At 58.4% G+C, this 22136-nt stretch overlaps 1 protein-coding gene across 3 annotated transcripts; it reads right to left on the bottom strand.

Moving 5' to 3' along the window:
* Nucleotides 1-142: 142 nt before the first annotated feature.
* NDRG4 (NDRG family member 4) lies at nt 143-19515 on the bottom strand. Of its 3 annotated transcripts, none has more exons than XM_079316537.1 (17): nt 19303-19515; nt 15510-15601; nt 15087-15134; nt 8312-8417; nt 7038-7158; nt 6705-6767; nt 6450-6510; nt 6072-6158; nt 5919-5975; nt 5485-5588; nt 4928-4984; nt 4780-4831; nt 4201-4248; nt 3930-3965; nt 3675-3726; nt 3051-3089; nt 143-2460 (listed from the first exon to the last, which is right to left on the bottom strand). In XM_079316537.1, exons 1-17 carry the CDS (start codon nt 19337-19339, stop codon nt 2306-2308), a joined length of 1215 nt encoding a protein of 404 aa, XP_079172663.1. In that variant the 5' UTR covers nt 19340-19515; the 3' UTR covers nt 143-2305. The 3 variants fall into 3 exon arrangements, with proteins under 3 accessions (XP_079172663.1, XP_079172662.1, XP_079172661.1); XM_079316536.1 differs by lacking the exon at nt 19303-19515 and adding an exon at nt 17293-17353; XM_079316535.1 differs by lacking the exon at nt 3051-3089 and having other exon boundaries at nt 19303-19501.
* Nucleotides 19516-22136: the final 2621 nt, after the last annotated feature.

Consider the following 22136-nt stretch of genomic DNA (forward strand, 5'->3'; position numbering starts at 1 on the left):
TGGGCTGCTGCCCTCTCTTTGTGGGCATCACAAATGGGGTTGGTGGCCAAGGTGTGTCCCCCTTGTCCTCCGTGCCTGCCAGGTCTGTGCAGGCAGGCCCAAGGTAGGCTTAATTTCCCTGCAGCATATTGTAAAGAGCACAGCAGGTTCTTAACATCTTTATTAGTTAGTTGGTTTATTTCCAACACAGTAACTCCTCTCTACAGCAACAGGTTAGTTAAATCCGGTTTACATATTGCTGTCTCACGAGTGCTGCGGCCTTGATGCCGCTGTGACAAAACCAGGCTGCACTCAGACAGGAAGATGTGTTAAATTCTGCTGTGACTGGGGAAAAAAAAAAGGAAAACCAACAAATATCAAAAGAACAAACCACCAGGGAAAACCAAACCAACCAACCAACAAAACCAAGGTGAGGAACTGAAGGCGAGCACGGCCACACCACCTCCAGGGAAACCACACGGCACTGCTTGGACAAGAATGCAAGGAGGAGTGAACCCAAAAAGGTCAGAGATTGGGCAAACCCTTATATATATATTATATATAGGTATTTATATATATATATCATCTGGAAGGACACGCTGAGAAAACAAGAGATCACAGCGGTATCTACCGTAAAAAGGAGCTACGTAGCTTTCAGTCACACCAAGAAGGAAGCACACAGCAGAACAAAGTGGGGGACAAAGGGGGGCACTGATGTTTTGGGGGTGGCCTTTTGCTATGGGAGGGTTTGGGTGGGACACGGGTCTCAGGGCAAAAGCCCTCACACACCCGCTGGGAGCCCCAGGACCTCTGTGCCCTTCACTGGGGAGCAGGGATGGGGTCTGAGGGTAGAATGCTGTTGTGGGGCTGGGGTGGACCTGCTTCCAGCGGGCTGGTTCTGCTCGCCCAGGGGGTGGCACCTGTGGGGTCCCTGCTCAGGTCCCCCATGGACCACCTACAGAGACCTGAGCACCCATGCAGAGCCAGGGCCATCCTCACCTGTGCCTCACAGCGGGCACAGGAGGGGCTGAGCACTGCTGCTCTGGGCATCACTGGGGTTATGCAATGACAGGGTCTCCGTGCCGAGTGTGAGAGGCAGGAGCCACCTGGAGCTGGTGGCCAGATGGGGCCCCACAGCCTGGGGGGAGCCAAGCCCTTGAGAGACGCCCCGCTCAGTGCAGAGGCAAAATGCTGGAGGTGGGGTTGTGGATTTGGGGAGCCATGGTGGGTCTGCCAGCTGTGTGGGCAGAGCCAGACCATGGAGTGCTCCCCACATGCCATGGGTCACCCCTCACAGCCAGCACCTTGCAGTGAGGCACGCTGCAGGGCAGAGGGTGCTGAGGGCTCCCCAGCATGGCAGGGGGAGTGTCTCATCTTATTGCTAGCGGCTCCTCGGTGATGACACCCACAGGTTGTGGTGAAACTTGAGGTGGGATTTGCTGTGTGACATCCCCTAGAACAGTGGCTTCTGGACCCTGGGAGGCTCAGCCCAAGAGCTGGGAGTAAAACTGTCAGTGTGGCAGTGGCCAAGCCAGCGCATTCCCCCCTCCCCAGTGTATTTTTGGTGGCAGGTGGTAATTGCCCTTCTTGCAACAAGGGATGAAGGAAATGCCACCACCAGTGAGGGCAGAGGCAGGGGCACACTCATGCCACCCTCCTGCCCTTATAGCTTCCGGAGTAGGGCTGACCCCTCTTCACTTGCCCCAGGGCAGCCCTCAGGGTACATGACTAGGGCAAAGGGACAGTTTGGGATGTGATTTCTCACCAGGCTCAGCCAGCTCTGGGGTAGCAAGTCCTGGGTGTGCTGGGGGATCCCGTGCTAGCCCTCCCTAGAGAGTGCCATCAGGGAGAAATGAAAACTGCATCCCTAGGAACAGACCAGTGACCTCTCAGTAAGTGCTGCTCCCTGTTCCTGTCTTTTGGTCAGCCATCAGTTGAACTTGGGAGACCAACTTACCTCCTGTGTCCTCTCCACATGCTGTCCCATCCCATCATCCCGTCCCATCCCCACATCCTGTCCCCATCTCACCACCCTGACCCTGCTACCCCATCCTGGCCCTGTCCCCCTGCCACCCACCCTCCTAAGCCAGGGCCAAGCCGACGCTAGGGAGGGTGAGGACCAATGCAGAACCATGTGTGACTGCTGGACGAAGCCCCTCTCCTTCTCCTGTACCAGACAAGGGGATGAGGCCAACGGCAAAGAAGACAAATTGACCCCGAAGAAGCGAGGGCCCTGGTGGAGGATGTCCACGGGGCGGGTGGGTGCTGGCGGGATGCTGACGGATGGGAGATGGCTCTGACGGCGGCGCCGGCGGCGGCGCGGACCTCAGCACGATACCTCCATGGTGTGGTTGATCTGCCCCATGGCCTCGGCGCTCTCCGAGTGGGTGCAGGCGCGCGGGCGGGTGCCGTCCACGGAGCTGGCGCTGGTGAGCGAGGCCGTGCGGGAGCGTGCCAGGCGCGTCATGCTGGCAGATGGCACTGCACGGGCACAGAGACACGGCCGGGCTGCTCAGAGCCTCTCAACACCTGAGGGGCCTGAGCCCTGCCCCCGATGCCACCGAGCCTGGGCACAAGCTTGCAGCAAGCGGTGCTGTGACAACATGAGCTGGTAAGGGACGGCAGGGCACGGGTGCTCTGGGGCAGGCTGAACACTGGGCTCGCTCCTGGGCATGCAACCTCTGGGCATCAGGCAGTGGGGACCCCTGATGACCACGCTCCAGGAAAGGAGTGAGCTGGGGTCAGAGCTCCCCTGGCTGCCCAGGGTGTGTGGGGAAGGTGACACCCTCCCCCAGCCAGGATGGCCAGTGGGCACAGCTCCTGATGCACCTGGAGGAGGGCACAGTGGGCACGCTGCCAACACTGTGCCTGCAGGGAGGGGGAATTCTCCAAACGCCATTTCTCAGCCCCCAGCCCTGGCTCAGGGTGCCATCTCAGGCAAAGCAGAGCGAGGCAGTGGGCATCCAGCTGGGAAGGGCCAGTCCTGCACCCAGGCTGCTCCCAAAGGTGCCCAGGCAGCTCAAGGGCACAGGCCAGGCAGGCACCATGCAGCAGCGGGCACTGAGCGGTACCTGTGCCTCCACTCAGCCTGCGATCCTTCAGGTGGGTGACTGGCAGGGGCAGAAGGGCAGGGAGGGCAGAGAGAGAGTGTCAGCCCTGTTGGCATCTCTGCTGGGCCAGGAGCCCCTGCCCAGCCCACGTGTGCCTACACACGGAGCTGTCCCTGTGCACACAGACTGCACACATACATGTGCAACACACTGCAAACACACACACACACACACACACACACACACACACGTGTACAACAGACCTGCAAGCACACACATGTACACATGGACTTTGCAAGCATGCACATACAGGTATAAACACACACACAACACACACGTGGTCATAAACTGTGCACACATACATGCACAGACTTCTACACATGGGCTCTGCTTGTCTTTGTTGCACACACACAGCCGCTGCTCGTGCATGCCCACACACACACACACATGCACACCTACACAGGGAGCCTGACACACACATATGTACACACTAAGCCCTTGCAGACACATCTGTGTGCACACAGAGCCTGTACCCCCACGGCCCTGTGGACACACAGACAGACAGACCTGCAGCAGCTCAGCACACTGGCACACACACAGCACACACAGACCCACACCAGCCCCACACCCAAGCCCAGCACTCACTGTAGCCCATGCCTTGCAGGAAATACTTGAAGGCTTCAGTCAGCTTTCCTGGCTGTAGGGAGAGAGCAGGGTGAGCTGAGCTGAGCTGTGGCAGCACTGAGGCTGAGATCCTCTCTCAGCCCCAAGCAGCTTCTGGTAACCCCAGTGTAAGACCCTATGCCCTCATCAGCCCATCCCCAGCTAGCCAAGGACAGCACCAGTGGATGTCTCAGGGCCCAGTGTGCCCAGGTAACTGGGAAAATTGTGAGAGCTCACCTGTGTGACCTGGGGCAGCCCACCAGAGTCAGCCATCTGCAAAGAGAAGGTCCAGCTTAGTTGGGAGGGTTCCTGTACCCTGCACCATCCCCCAGTACCCTGGCAGGATACCACTGCTGGGGTCACCCTGCTCTCCCCATACAGCCCCAGCTTCAAGGACCATGATGGACGTTGGAATGGGGAGCTGCCTGCAGCTCTGGGGCAGAAGGCAATGGGGCACTTCATAGGCAGCAGAGACCTACCTCCCTGCTGCCCTTTGCCAGCATCCTACCTTCAGGAATGTGGTGTTGGTGGGATCCAGCTTGGAGTTACACTCCACCTGTGGGCAGAAAAGATGGTATTACCACCCTAGGAAGGCAGGAGCCAAGCAGAAATTGTCCACATGTACCACCACTGAGCCACAGCATTCCAGCTGGCAAATCCCACCCCAGCCAGGAGCAGACAGGGCACTAGGGGAGCAGGACCACCATCCCCTACCATGGGACAGAGGGGACTTTCCTCCTGTCAGTCTGGGCAAGGGTGAGAACTGGAATGGGAGGTGAGAGGACTGGTAAGGCATTCTGTGCAAGCACACAACTGTGCCAGCGGTGTGGGTGCACGTGGCCAAGCAGGGAGTGTGCCCATGTGCCAACACATCTGAGTGTGACAGCATGAGCACATCTGGCATATGAAGAAGGGGAAATTTTCCAGGTGTGGCAACCACAGGCAGCTGCACGTGCACAGGTGCCCGCAGGAGCAGGCAGGTCTGCACACGAGCACAGCCCCAGGAGTGCCGTGAGTCTGAACAGACAGTGAACATGTGCGTGGGCACCGCCCGCCTGCCACCCTGCAGCTCTGCCCCGTCACTCACCACCCCCTCCTCAGCAGGAGCGTTGTCTCCAACCACCAGCATCACGGGGCAGCTGGAAGTGAGAGGAGAAAGGGGCCTGGTCAGGGTTTGCTCTGAGTGAACTCCACTGCCCCGGGACCCCTCTGTGCCTTGCTGGCGTGACTCTTACCGCAGCGTCTTGGCATTGGGCACAGTCCCAGGCCGGTTGATGTCCAGGTCCCTGCGGCTGATGGAGGAGAAAGGCCAGGGTGAGCTGATGGGCAGGTGCCACCACTGATGCCACAACAGAACAATCAGGCCACTGCCAGCCCCAAGAAGCCACACCCAGCCCCACTGTCCTGGCACTTTGTGCATGGGGGATGCCATGGCCATCTCTGCCACAGCCTGTGCAGAGCCCGTGCCACAGAATGCAGCACTGAGCAGAGTGGCAGGACTCCCAGCCCTCTGCATGGATGGGGTAGCATGTCTGCCCCCTTTCCCAGGCCTGTGTCAGCACCCAGTGCATGAGGAGATGTGGGAATGTGTACCCATGGTGGTGGGCTCTGGGACATGGTGAGGCTCTGGCACAGGTACCACCACTCCCATATCCCCAGCCAGAAGTGGCAGACAACTTTGCACAGTTGGGTGATGACAGTACCCAACAGTGACCTCAGAGCCACCCACCAGCACTGCAGTCCCTCACCCTAGCACAGACAGGACACAGCCCAGCAGCACTGGAGCACTCACCCGTTGTACATGTTGAGGAAGAGCTGGAGGTTGAACTGGTTCACCACACTGCCGATCTGCTGCCGGTAACTCTGCACCAGCTCCGTGTTGTTCATCAGCTCTTCCTGTGCCAGCAGGGGATGGAGATCAGGGTAGGTGCTGGGGACACACCCTGCTCCCCCAGTCTTGCCCATGCCATGCCAGCCAGCACGGATGAGGAGGAGGATGCTGGGCACAGTGGTGCTGCAGGCAGCACGCCCAGCCAGGACATGAGCACAACTTAAATACTCATCAGGGTTAAACCTTAGACCAGGTAGGGCTTGACTGAGCCCAACTCTGCACATGGGACAGGTCCAGTGGCACTGTGGCACCTGGCAGGGCACAGCCCAGGTGACCCAGCTGGGATGCTGAGCCAGGGGCTGGTGGCAGGGGCCCAGAGGATGTACAGTCCTTACCTGGCTGAATAGGTGGGACAGGACAATGTCTGGCAGTGTGCTGGTGAGGCCAGAGAGCTGTGGAGGGAGCACAGGGAGTTACTGCACTGCCAGGGCTGCCTCCTGCCCCAGCAAGCTGCCAGCACTGGGAGGAGGGGTCAGGGCCCTGCTCACCTTGGCAGCTGCCCAGTCAATCCAGCCTTTGCCATTGGGGTCAATGTTCATAAGGACCAGCCCTTCGACCAGGTCGGGGAAGATGAGCTGCAGTGAGCAAGAGGGGACAGGCTCAGAGGGGAGGGCAGATGTGCCCTGAGCAGCCCCCCACCAGAGCCACTGCACAGGCATTGCATGGAGCTGATGTGACCCTGTCCTGGGAGCAACGGGAGACCTGTGCAAGACTGCCCAGCCACTGTGGTCTTGGCCCCTCAACCCTCCAGGAGCCTTTGCAGCAACATAGACTGTCTGGAGGTATCAGCTCCTGCTCCTCCCCATGCTCTGCACTGACAGCAGGTACAAGCAGCTCAAGGGCAGCCCATCCCAGCCCCAGCTCACCGCAAACTTGGCCAGCACGTAGGCTCCTGCCCCAACACCGATCCCGATCACGTACTTGAACCTGGAAATATGGAGAGGTCCATATGAGGGGACAGCAGGCTCCAACACATTCCCTGGGACACCCCTCCACCCACAGCAAGAAGACTTGCAGGAAGCAAACTTAAAGGGACAACTCCCCCAGCCCCAAATCCTTGTCCATCTGTCCATCTCCCTGCCCAGGACCCTCAGCCAGCAGTGGAAGAGATGCTGACTCACCCGAAATGCTGCACCACGCTGGGTAACATGGCAGCCAGCTGGTCCATGGATGGATATTGGTACCTGTGGCACAGGGAGGCACAGGATGGTGGTTATGGAACCTGTTCAGAGCAGAGTGCCTTGGACAGGGCAGCTAGGCTGCTTGAAATGGGCAAGGCAATGCCACCCACCTGCAAACCACCCTACTGACCACCCTGGACCAGTCGTCTGCCACAGGCTTTGGCACAGTTTGCAAAGACCCACAGGCAGGGCACAGCTGCCAGGCAGCAACAACCCAGGGGGCAGGGAGGTGACATCCCAGCAGGCACAGTGAGCCCTGCAGCTGGCACCTACCCCTGAGGGAACTGTGAGGCTCCTGCCTGCTGTCCTGGAGCATCCACGTGGCACACCACAAAGTGCTTCGTGATCTCCTGCATGTCCTCATAGTTGAAGAAGGTGTTGAAACAAAGCTTGTCTGTCAAAAGGCAGGTGGGTATCAGAGACCAAACACCCCAACACTGGGGCCTGATGGGCCAGGGGAGCATGGACAGAAGCTGACCACCCTCCCACTGCCCTTCAGCCTGAGGTGACATGCCACCAAAACCATCCCATTCCCTTCCCTCCAGGCTTCTTATCCTCACAGCAGGCCTCAGCTACTGTTAGCAAGGGCTGCATGCCTACAGGGGTCAGGAGGCATGGGGATGGACAGACACAGCCAGCACAATCAGGAGTTTGGGGTGACCTCACTAGGAAGCCTCAGAAGGGTGGGACTGAGGAGTGCAGAGCCCAGGATTGCAAGACCACCCAGTGGGCAGCAGGATTAGCAGCCTGGGGTATTAGCCTTGTCCAAATCCCCAGAAAGGGGTCAAGCAAACACAGGATTTGAGGAACAACTGGAAATCTTCCTGCTTGGAAAGAGTCAAAGAAACATCCCCAGTGCTGCCGTGGAGAAAACCCCACCATTTCTGGGGCTTGGAGGGGTGCTGTCCCTTGGCATCAGTGCTGGGACATCCCTCCCAAAACGTGGGGTGAGGCAGGCTGTAAGGCCCATGGCAGCCAGCATGGTGTGCAGCTGAACAGCCAGAGCTGCTGCAATGGTGACACAGCTCATGTAGCATGTCAGTGACTCAGCCTCAGCCGCCAGCCGGGCGGAGATGCTTCTCCCCACTCGCAGGGAATCAGCATCCAGGCTCAGCTGGAGGGACAGCCATGGACAGGCTCTGGGCTGCAGCTCCAGGGCTGACAGAAAGTGCAGCATCTCCACATCAGAGCCCCAGCTCGGGGTCCCTCCTTCCCTGCTATTCCCAGTCTCTTTTATTCCCCACTGTGCCCTGCTGCCAGCTGCATCCATGCTCTGAATATCAACGGGCTGGCAGCAGCAGTGAGGACCAGCCCAGCATCCCCCATGTCCCATCCCTGCCTGGTGTGGGCAGGCAGGCAGCCAGCACCGGGGTGGCCAAGCACTCCTGGCTGTGCCTGGCCTGGGCTTTGTGTCCAGCTGAGCATCCAAACTCCCCTGGTGCCTGCAGATGCCTGGGTGCAGCCAGGGGTGGAGGCAGAGGAGCTGAGCCAGGAGCATTTCCTGGCAGCCCTGCCTGCCCTGCACCCAGCCCAGCAGCAGCACTCACGGTTCAGGCCCACATCGTGGTAGGTCAGGATGGCCGGGCGGTTCCCCTTGGGAGAGCCCCGGATGACCACGTGCAGCAGCCCGTAGGGGGTCTCAATGTCGTGCTCCTGGGGAAGAGGAGAGATGGGTGATGCCCACCTGCCCTAAGACATCCTTTCAACCTCTCCTGCCCTGCCATCACACCCTTCACTGCTGCTTCCCCAAATGGCTGGGTCCCGAGGGACGACATAGGAAAGAGGAGCAGCTGTCCCAGGAATAAAATGGGAAGGGAAGGGAAGGGAAGGGAAGGGAAGGGAAGGGAAGGGAAGGGAAGGGAAGGGAAGGGAAGGGAAGGGAAGGGAAGGGAGAAGGGAAGGGAAGGGAAGGGAAGGGAAGGGAAGGGAAGGGAAGGGAAGGGAAGGGAAGGGAAGGGAAGGGAAGGGAAGGGAAGGGAAGGGAAGGGAAGGGAAGGGAAGGGAAGGGAAGGGAAGGGAAGGGAAGGGAAGGGCAGGGAAGGGAAGGGAAGGGAAGGGAAGGGAAGGGAAGACTTTGGATAGGATCACAGGATGCAGGATTAGACATGTGTATCATGGGATGGGATCACAGGATGGTATCAAGGGATGGATCCAAGAGGGCTTGAAAGAGAAGGATAATAGCATGGGACAGCTGGACCACAGGACAGAAGAGGAGATCTTCAAGGGCTTGAGACTGAGAGAATTTTGGCAACAAGGTAGGGATTCACAGCATGGCCTAGTTGCGTGCAGATTCCATGTATCTGGGACAAAAAGGCAGAGGTCAGACCCTGGACAGCACTCCAGGAAATGCTGCAACCTCATTCCAAAATTACATCTAAAGTAGCTTTAAAACTCCTGGTCTGAAATGGCAGTGCCCCCACACAGAGACAAAAACTACCCTGTGCCTCAGTTTCCCTGTCTAGGAGGGCTCCTTTCCTTCCCCATGCTGGTCCTTGCTCCCAGCCAGCACAGAAAACTGAGCCCAGGTGCTCCCCAAGGACAAGGGACCAGAGGTCCCCTCCAGATGCCCGTGCCTGCCAGCCAGTCCAGCAGCAGTGACCTCGGGGCTGGGATCTGCTGGCTGCAGGAGCATCATGTGCTGAGCAGGGCAGGGCAGGGGATGATGGCAGAGTGCCCAAGCATCACTGCTGGCACTGGCAGCCCCATGGCTGGGCTGTGGGAGGGGAGCAGGTACGTGGATGCTCACGCGGGTTCCACGCCACCAAGGACTGTGAAGGACACGGGCCTGGCTGGGAGGAACTGCCTGGGGACAGGGTCTCCTCACTGCAGTGCCTCCCCTCGCTGAGACCTGCGTTCCTGGGGGAGCACAGTGGCCAAAAGCAGATCCAAGGATCTGTGGAGACATCTCTTGGCTCCTCCCAAGGGCACCCTGACACCAGCCCTTATCCACAGCTGTCCCTCCACCCCCTGCAGCTGCATCAGGCAGAAGTCCATGAGCAATAACATCCCTCTGCAACAACAGATTGGGACACTGAGGCAGAGGAAGGGCCTGGCCCAAGGTCACAGACCAGGTGGCATCCATGTGGTCTGGTCCTGAGCACAGGGCTGCCTCCTTGCCATCACCATCCCCATGGTCCCCATCACAGCCCCAAGAGCTCAGCTTTCAATCCTACCCCAAAATCACCTGCCCAAGGCAGCAGATCCATCCTCAGCACTGCTCCTTCCTTCCCCCACCAATCCAGGCACATCCTGCCCGTGGTGCAGCCTCTGCAGCACCGATGGGTACCACAGCCCTGCCCTTTGCCGCAGGGATGCTCGCTGGGGAAGAGGCTTGGGATGCAGGAGATGCAGGGGATGCAGGCAGCAAGGAGAGAGGGGCACAGACAACCCACAGCCCCAGCAAGGAGGGCCATGGGGGTCTCAGCACCCATAGGTGTCTGACAGAGCCCATCCATGTCCAGGCTACCTGCTCACCTCTGCAGTGCTCCCACCTCACTCACCCCTCTGCACCAGCCTGTTGCCGTCGGGTGTTTCCATCACCGCAGAGGCCAGAAAGAAACTGAGGGGCTGCTTCAAAACAGCCAGAGACCCCCTCCCTCTGCAGCTCAGGGCGTGGGGCAAGGGGCAGCGTGCCCCCGTCAGCACACAGCCCCAGCACGGGCCACAGCTCAGCCTCAGCCTGGCACAGCATCCCCGCCGGGCTCGGAGAGGACACGCTCAAGGACAATGCGTCCTCAAAACCTGCAGCACATCAGGGATGCGGCAGCAGGGCTGGGACAAGGAAGGGCACCCCAGCAGCGGGTCCTCCCTGTCCCAATGCCTGCCTGAGCCACGGCGAGCCCTGCTGGGTGGGGAGATGAGCAGGAGAGACGCTGGGGCAAAACACCTGCGGAGGGAGGGAGGGAGGGCGGGCAGCGAGCACGGGCACGGCGGTACCTACCCCATCCCAGCACTCCGGCATGGCGAGAACTGCGGGCGGGGATGCTCAGTGGGCCAAGCTGCAGGTGCAGGAGCGGGGCACGGTGAAGCGGCGGCGGCGGCGAGAAACACAGCTCTGCGCTGGCTCAGCCCCTCGCCCGCATTTATAGCGGAGCCCCAGCCCTGCGCTGAGCCCTCCCTCGCCCTTCCCCCTCGGCAGGTTTGGCCTCCATTGCAGGCGAGCGCCGCGATGGAGCCAGCACTCAGCCATTGGCTGCCGCGGGAATTATTCATGCTCCAATTGGCCCCAAATACCCTTGTTTATGAAGGAAAAAACGCCTGGCACCGCGCGGCACCTTCTCCATCTTCCCTCTTTGGGCTGACGGAGGGAGACAGGCGGGTGTCTGGGCTCGCATCCCCCAGCGCGGATGGGGCAGCGCTGCCTGTGCCCACTGCACACACCTGGCTCCTGCAGCATGGAACACACCGGGAACACACCAGGAACAGACCGGGAACACACCGAGAATACACCGAGAACACACAGAGAGCACACAGAGAGCACACAGAGAACACACTGACAACACACTGACAACACACCGAGAGCACACTGAGAATACACCGAGAACACACAGAGAGCACACAGAGAACACACAGAGACCACACAGAGAACACACCGAGAATACACCGAGAACACACAGAGAGCACACAGAGAGCACACAGAGAGCACACAGAGACCACACAGAGAACACACCGAGAATACACCGGGAACACACCGAGAGCACACCAAGAATACACCGAGAACACACCGAGAATACACCGAGAACACACCGAGAATACACTGACAACACACCAGGAACACACCAAGAGCACACAGAGAATACACAGGGACCACACTGGGAACACACCAAGAGCACACCAAGAACACACAGAGAGCACACTGAGAACACTGGGAACACACCGAGAAAACCCTTCTGTGGCTGATCCCGCAGAGCCCCGGCCAAGGCCCTGCAGCCATGCCCAGCACACACACAGGGCAGCACACACAGCCACAGATGGACACAGGCACACCCCAAAAACAGCAGAAGGACATGCTGGCATGCTCTGCCACGTGCACATGGCCACGCGTGTACATGCACAGGAACACGTCCCAACACACTCACACAGGGCCAGGAAAAACCGTGTCTGGCAGTGGGAAAACTGGAAAAATTAATATCATGCCCACACTGAAGCACATGCATCCCACAAAATGCTTGTGGCATGCCCCCCAGGCCAGGCCCTCTGTGTGTCAGCACATGTTCCTGTACATTTATGTTGTGGTCATGTGCATATCAGGAGCACACCTGCTGCATCCTACTCCTGTGTGCTCAGCATGGATGCCACAGCCATCATTAATGTTCATGGATGCACAGCGAGCTGCACACCTGCAGAACCTTGTACACATGTGCACAGAGGGGCACACACATGTGCACATGTAAACACTGTCCAGACCTGTGTCACCTCACCCAGCAGCATGCTCAGCCCAGCTGCTGTGGGATGATGGCACACAGGGGATGTGCAGGGTTCAGCCCTGGCCTGGGAAGGCAAATAAAGCACAAGGAGGGACAATCCAGCAGCTCCAGGGGGTTGGATCGTGTCCCTGGACTGACACATGCTGTGTGCATACACACATGTGTGAGTATCCCCATGTGCACATGTGTGCAGGCAGATGATTTCTTCACTGATTCCAATGAGGCTTCTTGCCACCACAGTCCCAAACCCCAGCAGACTGTGGGTGCCCTCCCCCTGCCTGCCCCTGCCCAGCCCAGCAGCACTGCCCAGCTTGGCATGACTGGCACAAAGCTGGGCAATTGTGGATGGAGAAGGTCACAGTCCTTTCAATGCCTTTCAGAAACCCACTGAAAGCCATGTCCTACAAACAAGTCAGGGCTGCACAGCCAGAAGGATATGAGAGAAAGGACAGACAGGCAGAGGGATGACATTCACACTGCCTCCACCAGAGAGGCTTTACTCTGCACTGCTTTGTCCTGTGGGGAGCTCTGACTCAGGCCTGGAAAGAGACACCTCTGTGAATGAAGGACTGTGTGATGGGGAAGGCCAGTTCCCAGGTGGTTCCTGCCACTCCAGGTGCTATTTTTGCTTTCCCCAGCCCTGCTGCCTGTAGAGCCAAAGACCATGACAGCCACAGTTCCCGGGAAAAAACAAGCGATGCAGAGGGACAAAAAAAGACAGAAAGTGGTTAACAGAAGACAGAAGGGGTGGAAGAGCCAAGGTGAATGCAAAAGGGCTTCAGGGAGATGGAAGGGCTGAGCAAGGCTGACTTTGCTTGAATAGCATCAAATGGGATTTGCCACTGCCTTGGCTACTAGCCCATTTGCCTGGCAGATGGCCCAGCCCTCCTGCAGGATCCAGGGCACGCAGGTCCCAGGGCACACAGGCCCCAGGGCACCTGCCCCCAGCTCTCCTGCACCTTGGCTTATGTCCCATGGGCTTTACTTTGGCTGGTGGCAGAAGAGGGGGCTCCCCAGTCCCCCCACTGCCCCAGCCAGGCCTGAGCATCCCATCACAGATTGGCTGGAGGGAGAAGCAGACAGACAGTGAAGAGTTAAGCTGGGAGCTGAATTGGATTATCCCAAGGAGTTGAGCCTAGAAAATTGGGCAAGATCTCCCCAAAGAATGGCACACAGCCCCCAGACTTTGTACTGCACCAACTTGCAAATGTCAGAATGGAGAAAAGGAGGGGGTTGCTCTGGCATAGCCCAGGAAACTCAGCCCATCCCTACCCTGAGGCTCTTGGAGGGGAACCAAGAGGACACGGGGTCTGGCTGGCTTGGGAAAAGCTGCCTTGATCATTGCCCAGTTCCTTTTTTAGGTCCCAAGGGCATGGAGGTGGCATCCCTGTGGCATTTGCTGTTCAGAACTGCTCCACTTGGGCACCACCAGGGACATAGTTCAGTGCCACCATGGGCCAATCCTTGAAATACACAACAATTGTCCTGGGAGGGTCATTACTCTTTAATATTCCATGAGTGCCAACCAAGCCCTGACCCAGCACAGCTGAGTGAGAGCCATTCTGGTGCCTCTGGTGCTACTGAGAGCTCTGGGCAGCCTGGCACTGTCATCTCCCTCCCCTCCTCGCCTCCCTTTCCCTCCTCTCTCTCACTCTGGTGACACCAGGAGGTTTGGTTTCCCCTCCAGTGGCCAACAGAAGCCCTGAGCAAGCAGAGCAAAGAGCAGCCCAGCCCTGCACACCCTGCTGCTCCCAGTCCCAGCACCTCACCAGCTCTGCAGCTGCTGGGGAGGGCACCATTTTAATTATTTTGTGGCTTTTGAGAGGACCATCAGATATGTCCCACTCTGTGACCCACACATCACTCTGTGACCCACACATCACTCTGTGACCCACACAGCACTCTGTGAGCCACCATCCAGCACCCTGCCAAAGGCCTTACTCCCTCCCAGCCACATGGGTGACAGACACTGAGTGGGCCAGCCCCAAAATCTGACTCCTGCTAAAACAGGGACCTGTGCTCCCCTGCCCTAGTCCCAGGATGAATGAAATCCACATTTGTTTTGTCCTTACAGGTGCTGTTGTTCCAGTGCTGTACCTGCAAGGGCTCAGCCATCACCACCCAAGACCACCCTCCCCATGGTCCCACTGCTGGCAAAGTGGCAGCACAGAACCTGAAGTCAATCCCTGGTGTCCCCTGGCAGGGGAACACTTTTAGGAGAGGGACAAGCAACAAGCTGGCAGCCCTACTAATCTCCCTCCCCACCCTGGTCCCCACAGAGGGAGCCTGGTGCAGGATGAGCCTGGGCAGAGGGTGAGAGGGTGAGAGTGATGCAGACCAACGTGGGAGCCAGGCACAAGCTGAGCTCCCATGAATCCCAGAACTGGGGCTCCTCTGGAGAGTAGAAATGGAGATACAAGATGGGCAGGTGGCAGCCAAGGGAGCAGAGGGGCCCTGTTCTCCAGGAGTGGTGGGTGGTATAGGGGGCAATGCCCCAGCCCTCCAAAAGAGAAAGAGGCTTTCAAACATCCTTATGTAAGCAGGGAGCTGGCATTGCCTGGGAAACCATTGCCATGGCAATGGTAGAGGGGCTGGAAAAGCAGCTCAGCCTTCCTGAGAAGAAATTGCCTGTTTTAAAGGTTTTGTCCCCAGCCCATGGCCAAGTGCCCACCAGCCACACTCGAGCGCCAGCACAGAGATGCCAGGCAGCATCCAACACCCCCTCCTGACAAGGACCATGATGGATGTGCAGTCACTGACCAGGCACTGCATCCCCCCCAAAAAAGGGACAGCAACACCCCTGAGTCCACTCAGTGCCCCCCAGCCTTCCCCAGGCACAGGCTGCTGTTCCATGTGAACCCCGGGGGTGGGCAGCACCTCCCACAGCTGGTCCTACCTTCCAGTCTGTGTCCACAGTGGAGAGGAAGACATCTCCTGAGTTCTCCTGGGATGAGAAGGAGCCATTAGGGACAGGGACACCCCTCAGTTTTGCAGCACCCTCCCATCCAGCTAGAAGCCCCCTGACACCACAGGCACCCACTCCCCAGGGCTTCAGGGGCACAGAACCCACACACACCCCTCCACAACAGCTGCACACAGGTGTGTGTGCTATCTGCACACACAGGTGTGTGTTAGCATGATGTGCAACCTCTGCACACACATCCATCATCCCACCAAACCTGAACCTGTGCTCAGCCTTATCACCACCAGCACACACACAATGAGGACCACACACATGCCCTGTGCCAGCACACAACCCCTGCCAAGCCCCTGTGTCCTGGTGCCCACATGCAGGAGCCAGAGCCAGCTCCAGACTCACCAGCTCAGCGTCCTGTCCCCGCAGCAGCGGCTTCTCCTCGGTGAAGCGCAGCTCATGCAGCCCTGCCATGGTCATCTCCTGCAGCAGCAGCCCTGCCCAGGGCAAGGGAGATGTCAGGGTAGCTCCTGCCTCGGTTCTCTTTGCCCTCCAGATCCCCATGGGTCTCCCTCCCATAGGGATGGGACCCAAATCAGCTTCACTCCAGCCATCCCCTATGGGGACTTGGTGCTTCAGCTTGTGCAGGGGCTGCAGTGAGCCCCTCTGCTGGGAGCTGGCACAGAGCAGATAGTGCCTAGGTGAGCTCTCAGCTCCTACCCAGGTCCAGTTCTCCCAGTTAAGGACAAACCTATCTCCAGGGCATGATCTTGGGCAAACCGAGGGACCAACCTCATCTGTCCATGCTGGTCACCTCAGAAAGCACCAGAGCAAGAACATCCAAATTCCCATCCCAGCTTTGAGCATCAGTCAAAGACAGAAAATTCAAATTTTCAGCCAGTTTTAGGCTGCAGAAAGGTATGAATGGGACAGAGGGAGATCTGCACAGGCAGAATGAGGGGTAATGTTTCTCAGCCATGCTGGGAAGTCAAGAGATATTCCAAGCAGAAAGAGAACAGAGAGCCTGAAGTTTGCATAGCAATGATGGAAGAAATCCAAATGTGAAGCCTTTGCTCCCAAAGTCTTCTCCTTGTCTGAGAATCAGGTACTGGCCAGTCAGTACCTCAGCCCCACAACTTGGAGGGACACATTTCTCCATGGAGCTGCTGCTCAGCAGTGGTGTGAGACTGGGTGCTGCTGACCCCAACCAGCACTGGCATCTCCAAAAACATCCCCAGGTATAAGCCCAGAGAGCAAAAGAGAGCAAGGAGATCAGCAGCTGGCTACACACAGAAGGGGAAAGACATGGGGACACAGGGAACAGTCCAGGCTCCCCTGTGTTTAAATGGGATGGGTAACTGGCAAGTCCCAGTGCCAGAGGATTATCTGCACACAAGCAGGATCCAGATCTCTGGCATTGCCTTTGCAGCCTCTCTTTTCATCCCTTCCACAAGACCAAGCCTTCAGACAAGTTGGTGCTTCTCAAGATGTGCCAGCACTGATCCCACTTCCCCTCAGCTGTCTCCTCCCTTGCAATCTCCCTGGACATAGGGATGCTTTGGGCTGTAGGAGCACCCCAGCAAACACAGACCCTCCATCCACACAGCCTCGCCTGAGCTGCTCCATACTTCATCCACCTCCAAACCTAGATCAGTCCAGGATGATGATGTGGAAAGGCCAAGAAATGCCACGAATATTGGAAGGCCACCAGGAATACAAGTGCTGGTCATAAACTCCTCTCCAAAGTCGAGTTTCGCTCCTCTGACCGGGTTTTCCATTCAAAACTCAAGCAGGCTGTGCCACCTGCCTGCTTTCTGCAGACACAGCACTTTGCCTTGCTCCTTGGGAGCCATCCAACAATCCAGAACTGTTTGGAGGCAGAAACACCACTACGAGCCTCTCCAGATCCCCAGGGCACCCAGCACCAGGAGTCTCCATGTCACCCCCTGCCCAGAGGGTCCCACCAGGCCAGGGGATGTTGAGAGGTGCCATCAGCCCCATGGAGAGGGACAAGTGAGGGGCACACTGCTCCAGGCTGGGCTGCTGCTGCTGGGGACATGGCTCTGTGCACAGGGACAGCTCTGGGCTGCAGCCTGCCAGCACAGCCGAGCCAACACAGCCTGCAGAGCCACCAACTGAGCAGCCCCACAGCCCCAGGGGAGAAAAACAGGAGAAAAATGAGCCTCACCGATAGCTGGGTCTGGAAGAGAGCAGGAGTGTCCCACGCTGAGCACACCAACCCACCGTGTGGCCACGGCCCCAGGGTGGCTGGGAACAGCACTCAGTGTATGCTGAATGCCTTTAATAATTACAGCCTGCAGCTAATATGGGAGGGAGGGTGGCTGAGCCATGAGAAAAGGCCCCGTGACCTTGTTGGCGTGGTGGGGGGAAAGCTGGCTCAGGGGGGATGTGGCAGAGCCCTGCACCAACCAGCATCCTCCCCAGCACAGGGTGGACAGTCTCCTAAAGTGGTGCTGAGTGTGGGAACAGAGGAGGGATCAGGAAGTCAGGGGTCAGTAAGCAGGGTCACAGCCATGCTGCACCTTCCCTGGGTGCTCTGCTTCCCATGGCACCCCACAGGAACCCTCGTCCCTGCTCCTGGCAGCATAGCTGTGGGGCTGTGGGCAATCTCACCCTGCCCCACTGGGCCACTGTTGCTGTGGGGAGCTGGTGAGGAAGCCACAGCTCCAGGTCTCCTGCCCTAAACTTGGATCCCATCTTATGCAGGGTAATGTGCCCAGCAACGAGCCCTTTTCCTTGCAGCTCACCCCAATGCACCCGTTCCCAGAGTACCACCCCAAACACAGCCATCTCTGCTCCCACTCTGCCTTCCCAGTGTGGTGCCATAGTTTCTTAGGCACAGCCAGGACATGTCTCTTCCCTAATTGTCAATCAGTTCCAAACCCAGCAGGGCATAAGTGCTCTGTCTGGGACTAGTGCTCTGTCCCACCAGGGCCCTGGCACTGTGTATATAGATGGGGACAGGGACAGCCACATTGGCTTACCTTCCCCAGGGATCTGCAGCCCGCTGCTGGCTAACTGGAGGAGAACCAGCTTATAGCATCATCATTATTATTATTATTATTATTATTATTATTATTATTATTATTATTATTATTATTATTATTAATCATGATCACAACAAGGCTGTGAGCTCCATTTCCCACTTGGCAGCATGTCTGGTCACAGGAGGGGATCCCTCAGATGCTGCCTCAGTCTCACAGGAGTGCCCAGGCTGAGGAGCTGCGTGCTGCCCTGGCACGGAGGTGCTGCCCACAGGATGTTGGCACGGACACCTGGGGCTGATTGAGGCAGACAAATCGGGAGCAGCGAGGGCTGGCCCCTGCCAGGCAGCGAAGCCAAGGCAGCCTTCAGTGAGGCTGGAAGAGGGAGGAAGGGAACTTGCAGCTCAGTCTGAGCCACGGCCGTGTGCCCACAGCATTGCCCCCCAGCAGAACCGATGGGGGAGCACGATGGGGTGAAGGAAAACCACAGAGTGACACAGCCTGGGCCATATCCTGCTCCACCGGTGCAGGAGGAACACCCACAGCCTTCTCTGAACCCGTGAGGGACACAGGTGTGCCCCAGGAGCCCCCACAAAGCAGCCGGGCAGTGTGGTCCAGCTGAGGGTGCAGGACCGGGCAGCCACAGTCGCCAGGCCGGGGACACGGTGCCACTGATGGGCTGGACAGGGTCTGGGGTGGCGGCGGCAGCCGGGGCTCCCTGGGGGCTCTCTGGGGGGACTCTCTGGGGCTCTCTGGGGGGGCTCTCTGGGGCTCAGGCTGTCTCGCAGCGGCTGTTGCTAAGAGCAGCCTCCTTCGCAGCCCAGCCGCTGGCCGGGGTAGCGGGGAGACTCCCAGGGGAGGCGGGCTGAGGAGCGGGGAGGCACCGCAGGGATGCTCCGGCAATCCCCGGGCACCCCCACCCCGGCTGTCTGCTGGGCGGCCCCTTTGCCAGGGGGTTGCCGACTCCTTTCCCCTTCCCCCAGCAGCCCCGGGCTGGGCTCTCCCCGCCGCAGCAAGCATCAGCTCCCGGACCCCGAGAGGGACCGAGCCGGCAGCCCACACCTGCGGGAGCAGAGGCAGGGGGCGGGGGGCAGCTCCATCTCCGAGCAGCGGCCGAGGGCTCTCGCCACCCCCGGCCCCATCACCCCACGGCCCCTGCTGGTCGCACACCCCCCGTTCCGGCACGGCCGTACCTGTCAGGAGCTCGATCTTGTGCCGGAGCACCTTCATGCCGGGGCGGCGGGTCCCGGCGGGCGGGGCGGGCAGCGAGCGGCGGCGGCGGCCCCGGCGGGGGGCGAGCGGAGCCGGAGCCGGAGCCGGAGCCGGAGCCGGTGCCGGTGCCGGAGCCGGTGCCGGTGCCGGTGCCGGTGCGAGGTGCGCGGGGCGGCGCAGGGGCTGGGCTGGGCACGGCCCCGCCGGCCGGATCCTCCTCCCCTCGCCGGGGCCGGAGGGGAGGGACGGGGCCGGGATGGGGAACCGGGGCAGCCGGAGAACGGCGGTGCTGGGGGAGGCGGGAGCGAACGGGAGATGGAGACTGCGAGGGGCACACGGAGCAATGCAGCGCTGGGGGCTGCGGGGGCTGCACGGGGGATGGAGGCTGCCGGGGACACACATCACCCTGTAGGGAACCAGGTAAATCCCAGAGTGGGACCGTGATGGCCAATAGGTCCAACAGGTCCCTGTGGTCGTGGAGTCCCAAAAGCGGGGGACAGTGAGAGCCCCCGGGAGCCCCAGGTATGGACCATGCACAAAGGGTCTGGGGCTGCCTGAGAGCAGGGGAAGGTGATAATCCAGGTGCTTGGGGAGGATCTGGGACAAGAGGGGACCTGTGCATAATGATACCTGGAACACAGCCATTGGTGGCCAAGGGATGTAGGGAGTCCTGGAGAGTGGGGCCATGAAGGACAAAGGGCTTGGGAGTATCCAGGAACACAAACACGGATGACAAGGGACCTGAGGGTCCTCTGGACCATGGGAGCGCAGGTTCCCCTGGACCTAGGATGGTCCCATTCAAGGTTGCCAAGTGGTTGCAGGATGAAGGTCTCCACAACAGGGCCATAATGGTCTGGAGCTGCCAGGGAGTGCAGATGGTGACAGTCACATAGGATCACCCAGTAGTGGAGGCTGTGACTGGGGTCATGATAACCCCACACACACTGATGCTGGAGGTATAGGGTGGCAGCTGTTTGGGGCAGAGCAGGAGGTTGTGAATCACTTGAATCACTTGAATTCTCTTGAATTGGGACAATTGGGACGTTGAGGACAGAGGGCTCTGGCATGCCCCAGAGCAAAGGTTGAATCCTGCTTGTCTCCAAGCTGCACAAGGTCATCCTGCCACAGTACTTCCTCTGTACTTCTTTGGTATCACTTTAACTGCTTTTTTTCCTACATTTAGGGATGTAACAGCCTCCAGTTCCACACTGCCTGAGGCAACTGCACAGGACATACCTGAATATCCTTATCCAGGACATTAAAACTTATTAAAACTGGCACTTATCAAAGCATCCTTGTGGGGAGCTCCTGAGGACCCTATAACTTCCTCTCAGTGGCTTGGTTCCTCAGCACCTGGGTTGAATCAGGTATCCCAGAGCTCAATCTTATCCCCCCTCAGACAGCCACAGTGGCCAACAGACCCCTCTGCTCCAGGGCACCTTTGCCTGCTGGGCCATGGGGTGCCTTGAGAGCAGCCACAGGCAGCTCACCCTAAACAGCTGCTGAGGGGCTGGAGAAATGTCTGCTTGTACTGACATTCATCCTTGGTACATCCATTTTAACAGCTTGTCCCAGGCTTTTTGGATGGCAACCAGATTTCAGCTGATTTCAACCTCTCCCGCTGAGTCACCACGAGCTCTGCATCCAGGCTGCATTTGCCTGTTCACCTCAAAGAGAGGAAAAGCCCGTGATGTCAGGGAGCTCAGGGACTCTTAAATCCCTCAACTAGGAGCCAGCCCCTCACCTAGCACTTCAATGGGATCAGATCTTTCCTGTCTTCAGCACTGCTTTTGCCCCTCTTCTGTGGGTCCAGCAGACAGGGGGTTTTCTCTGAACTGGTCAGGGATGAGATAGTGTTGGTTCTGATCTTCCTGACATTGCCTACATTCAAACCCCCTCCTCCTCCTTCAGTTGCCAGGGGTTTCTACAGGAATAAATTATTTTTTATGCTTGGGATTTATCTCCCCCTCAGCAGTCACACCTCCAAGCAGAGAGGCAGAGGGGGCCAGAACTGCTGAACCCATGGATGCCATTGATGCCAAGAGAGAGGTGGCAGGACTCGAGGCCCTGGGACCCTTCATCTTCCCTATGTCTAGAAGAAACCTGGAAAGACTTCATGAAAAATGCAGAGACCATAAAACTCCAACAAAAATGCTCCAGCATGATCCTGTTCCCCCCTCCAAAGTTCCTGTTGTGATGGTGCTCTCTCGACCCAGCAGAGGTGAGCTGGGACCCCTAACCCTGCTGCAGGGAGCTCTGCAGCCCTTGGCCACCCTTCCCACAGTGGCACCCAGTGCTGGCAGTGCCACAAGGACCCAAAGTGAGGTGGGCAGCTGATGATGGATGGAGCAGGCAGGGTTTGACACACGTCTGACAGCTCCAGGCTGCATCCTGTGCTGCACACAGGGCTGATTTGGGGGCAGGAGGAGGAGCAGCCTGGGGCAGATGTGCTGGCTGCCCACGCTGGCTGTGCAGGGGACCAGCACAATTGATGTGCCTGTATTGAAGAGCTTCATGGGGATCAGGTACCACCCCGAGGCACAGGCAGTCCAGTGATGATGTGCAGAGGAGTCACTGCTAAATTTAGCCTCATTTGTGCGTGAGTGTGATGTTTGTATTCTTGCCCTTAATTAAAAACATTGTTTGGAGCCAGTGGTAGCTGTTCTGCTTTGCTCAGCCTTAGACCTTGCATGGGTTATTTCAATCAAGCTATTCAAAAGAGGGAGAATGAAGAAGTTGGTGGTATATATTCCAAAGACCTATTTTCAAAAATGCTCAGGAGCTATTTCCCAGAATCCAGCAGTGCACAAAGAAG

This window comes from Erithacus rubecula (genome assembly GCF_903797595.1).
Source record: "Erithacus rubecula genome assembly, chromosome: 12".
NCBI lineage: Eukaryota > Metazoa > Chordata > Aves > Passeriformes > Muscicapidae > Erithacus > Erithacus rubecula.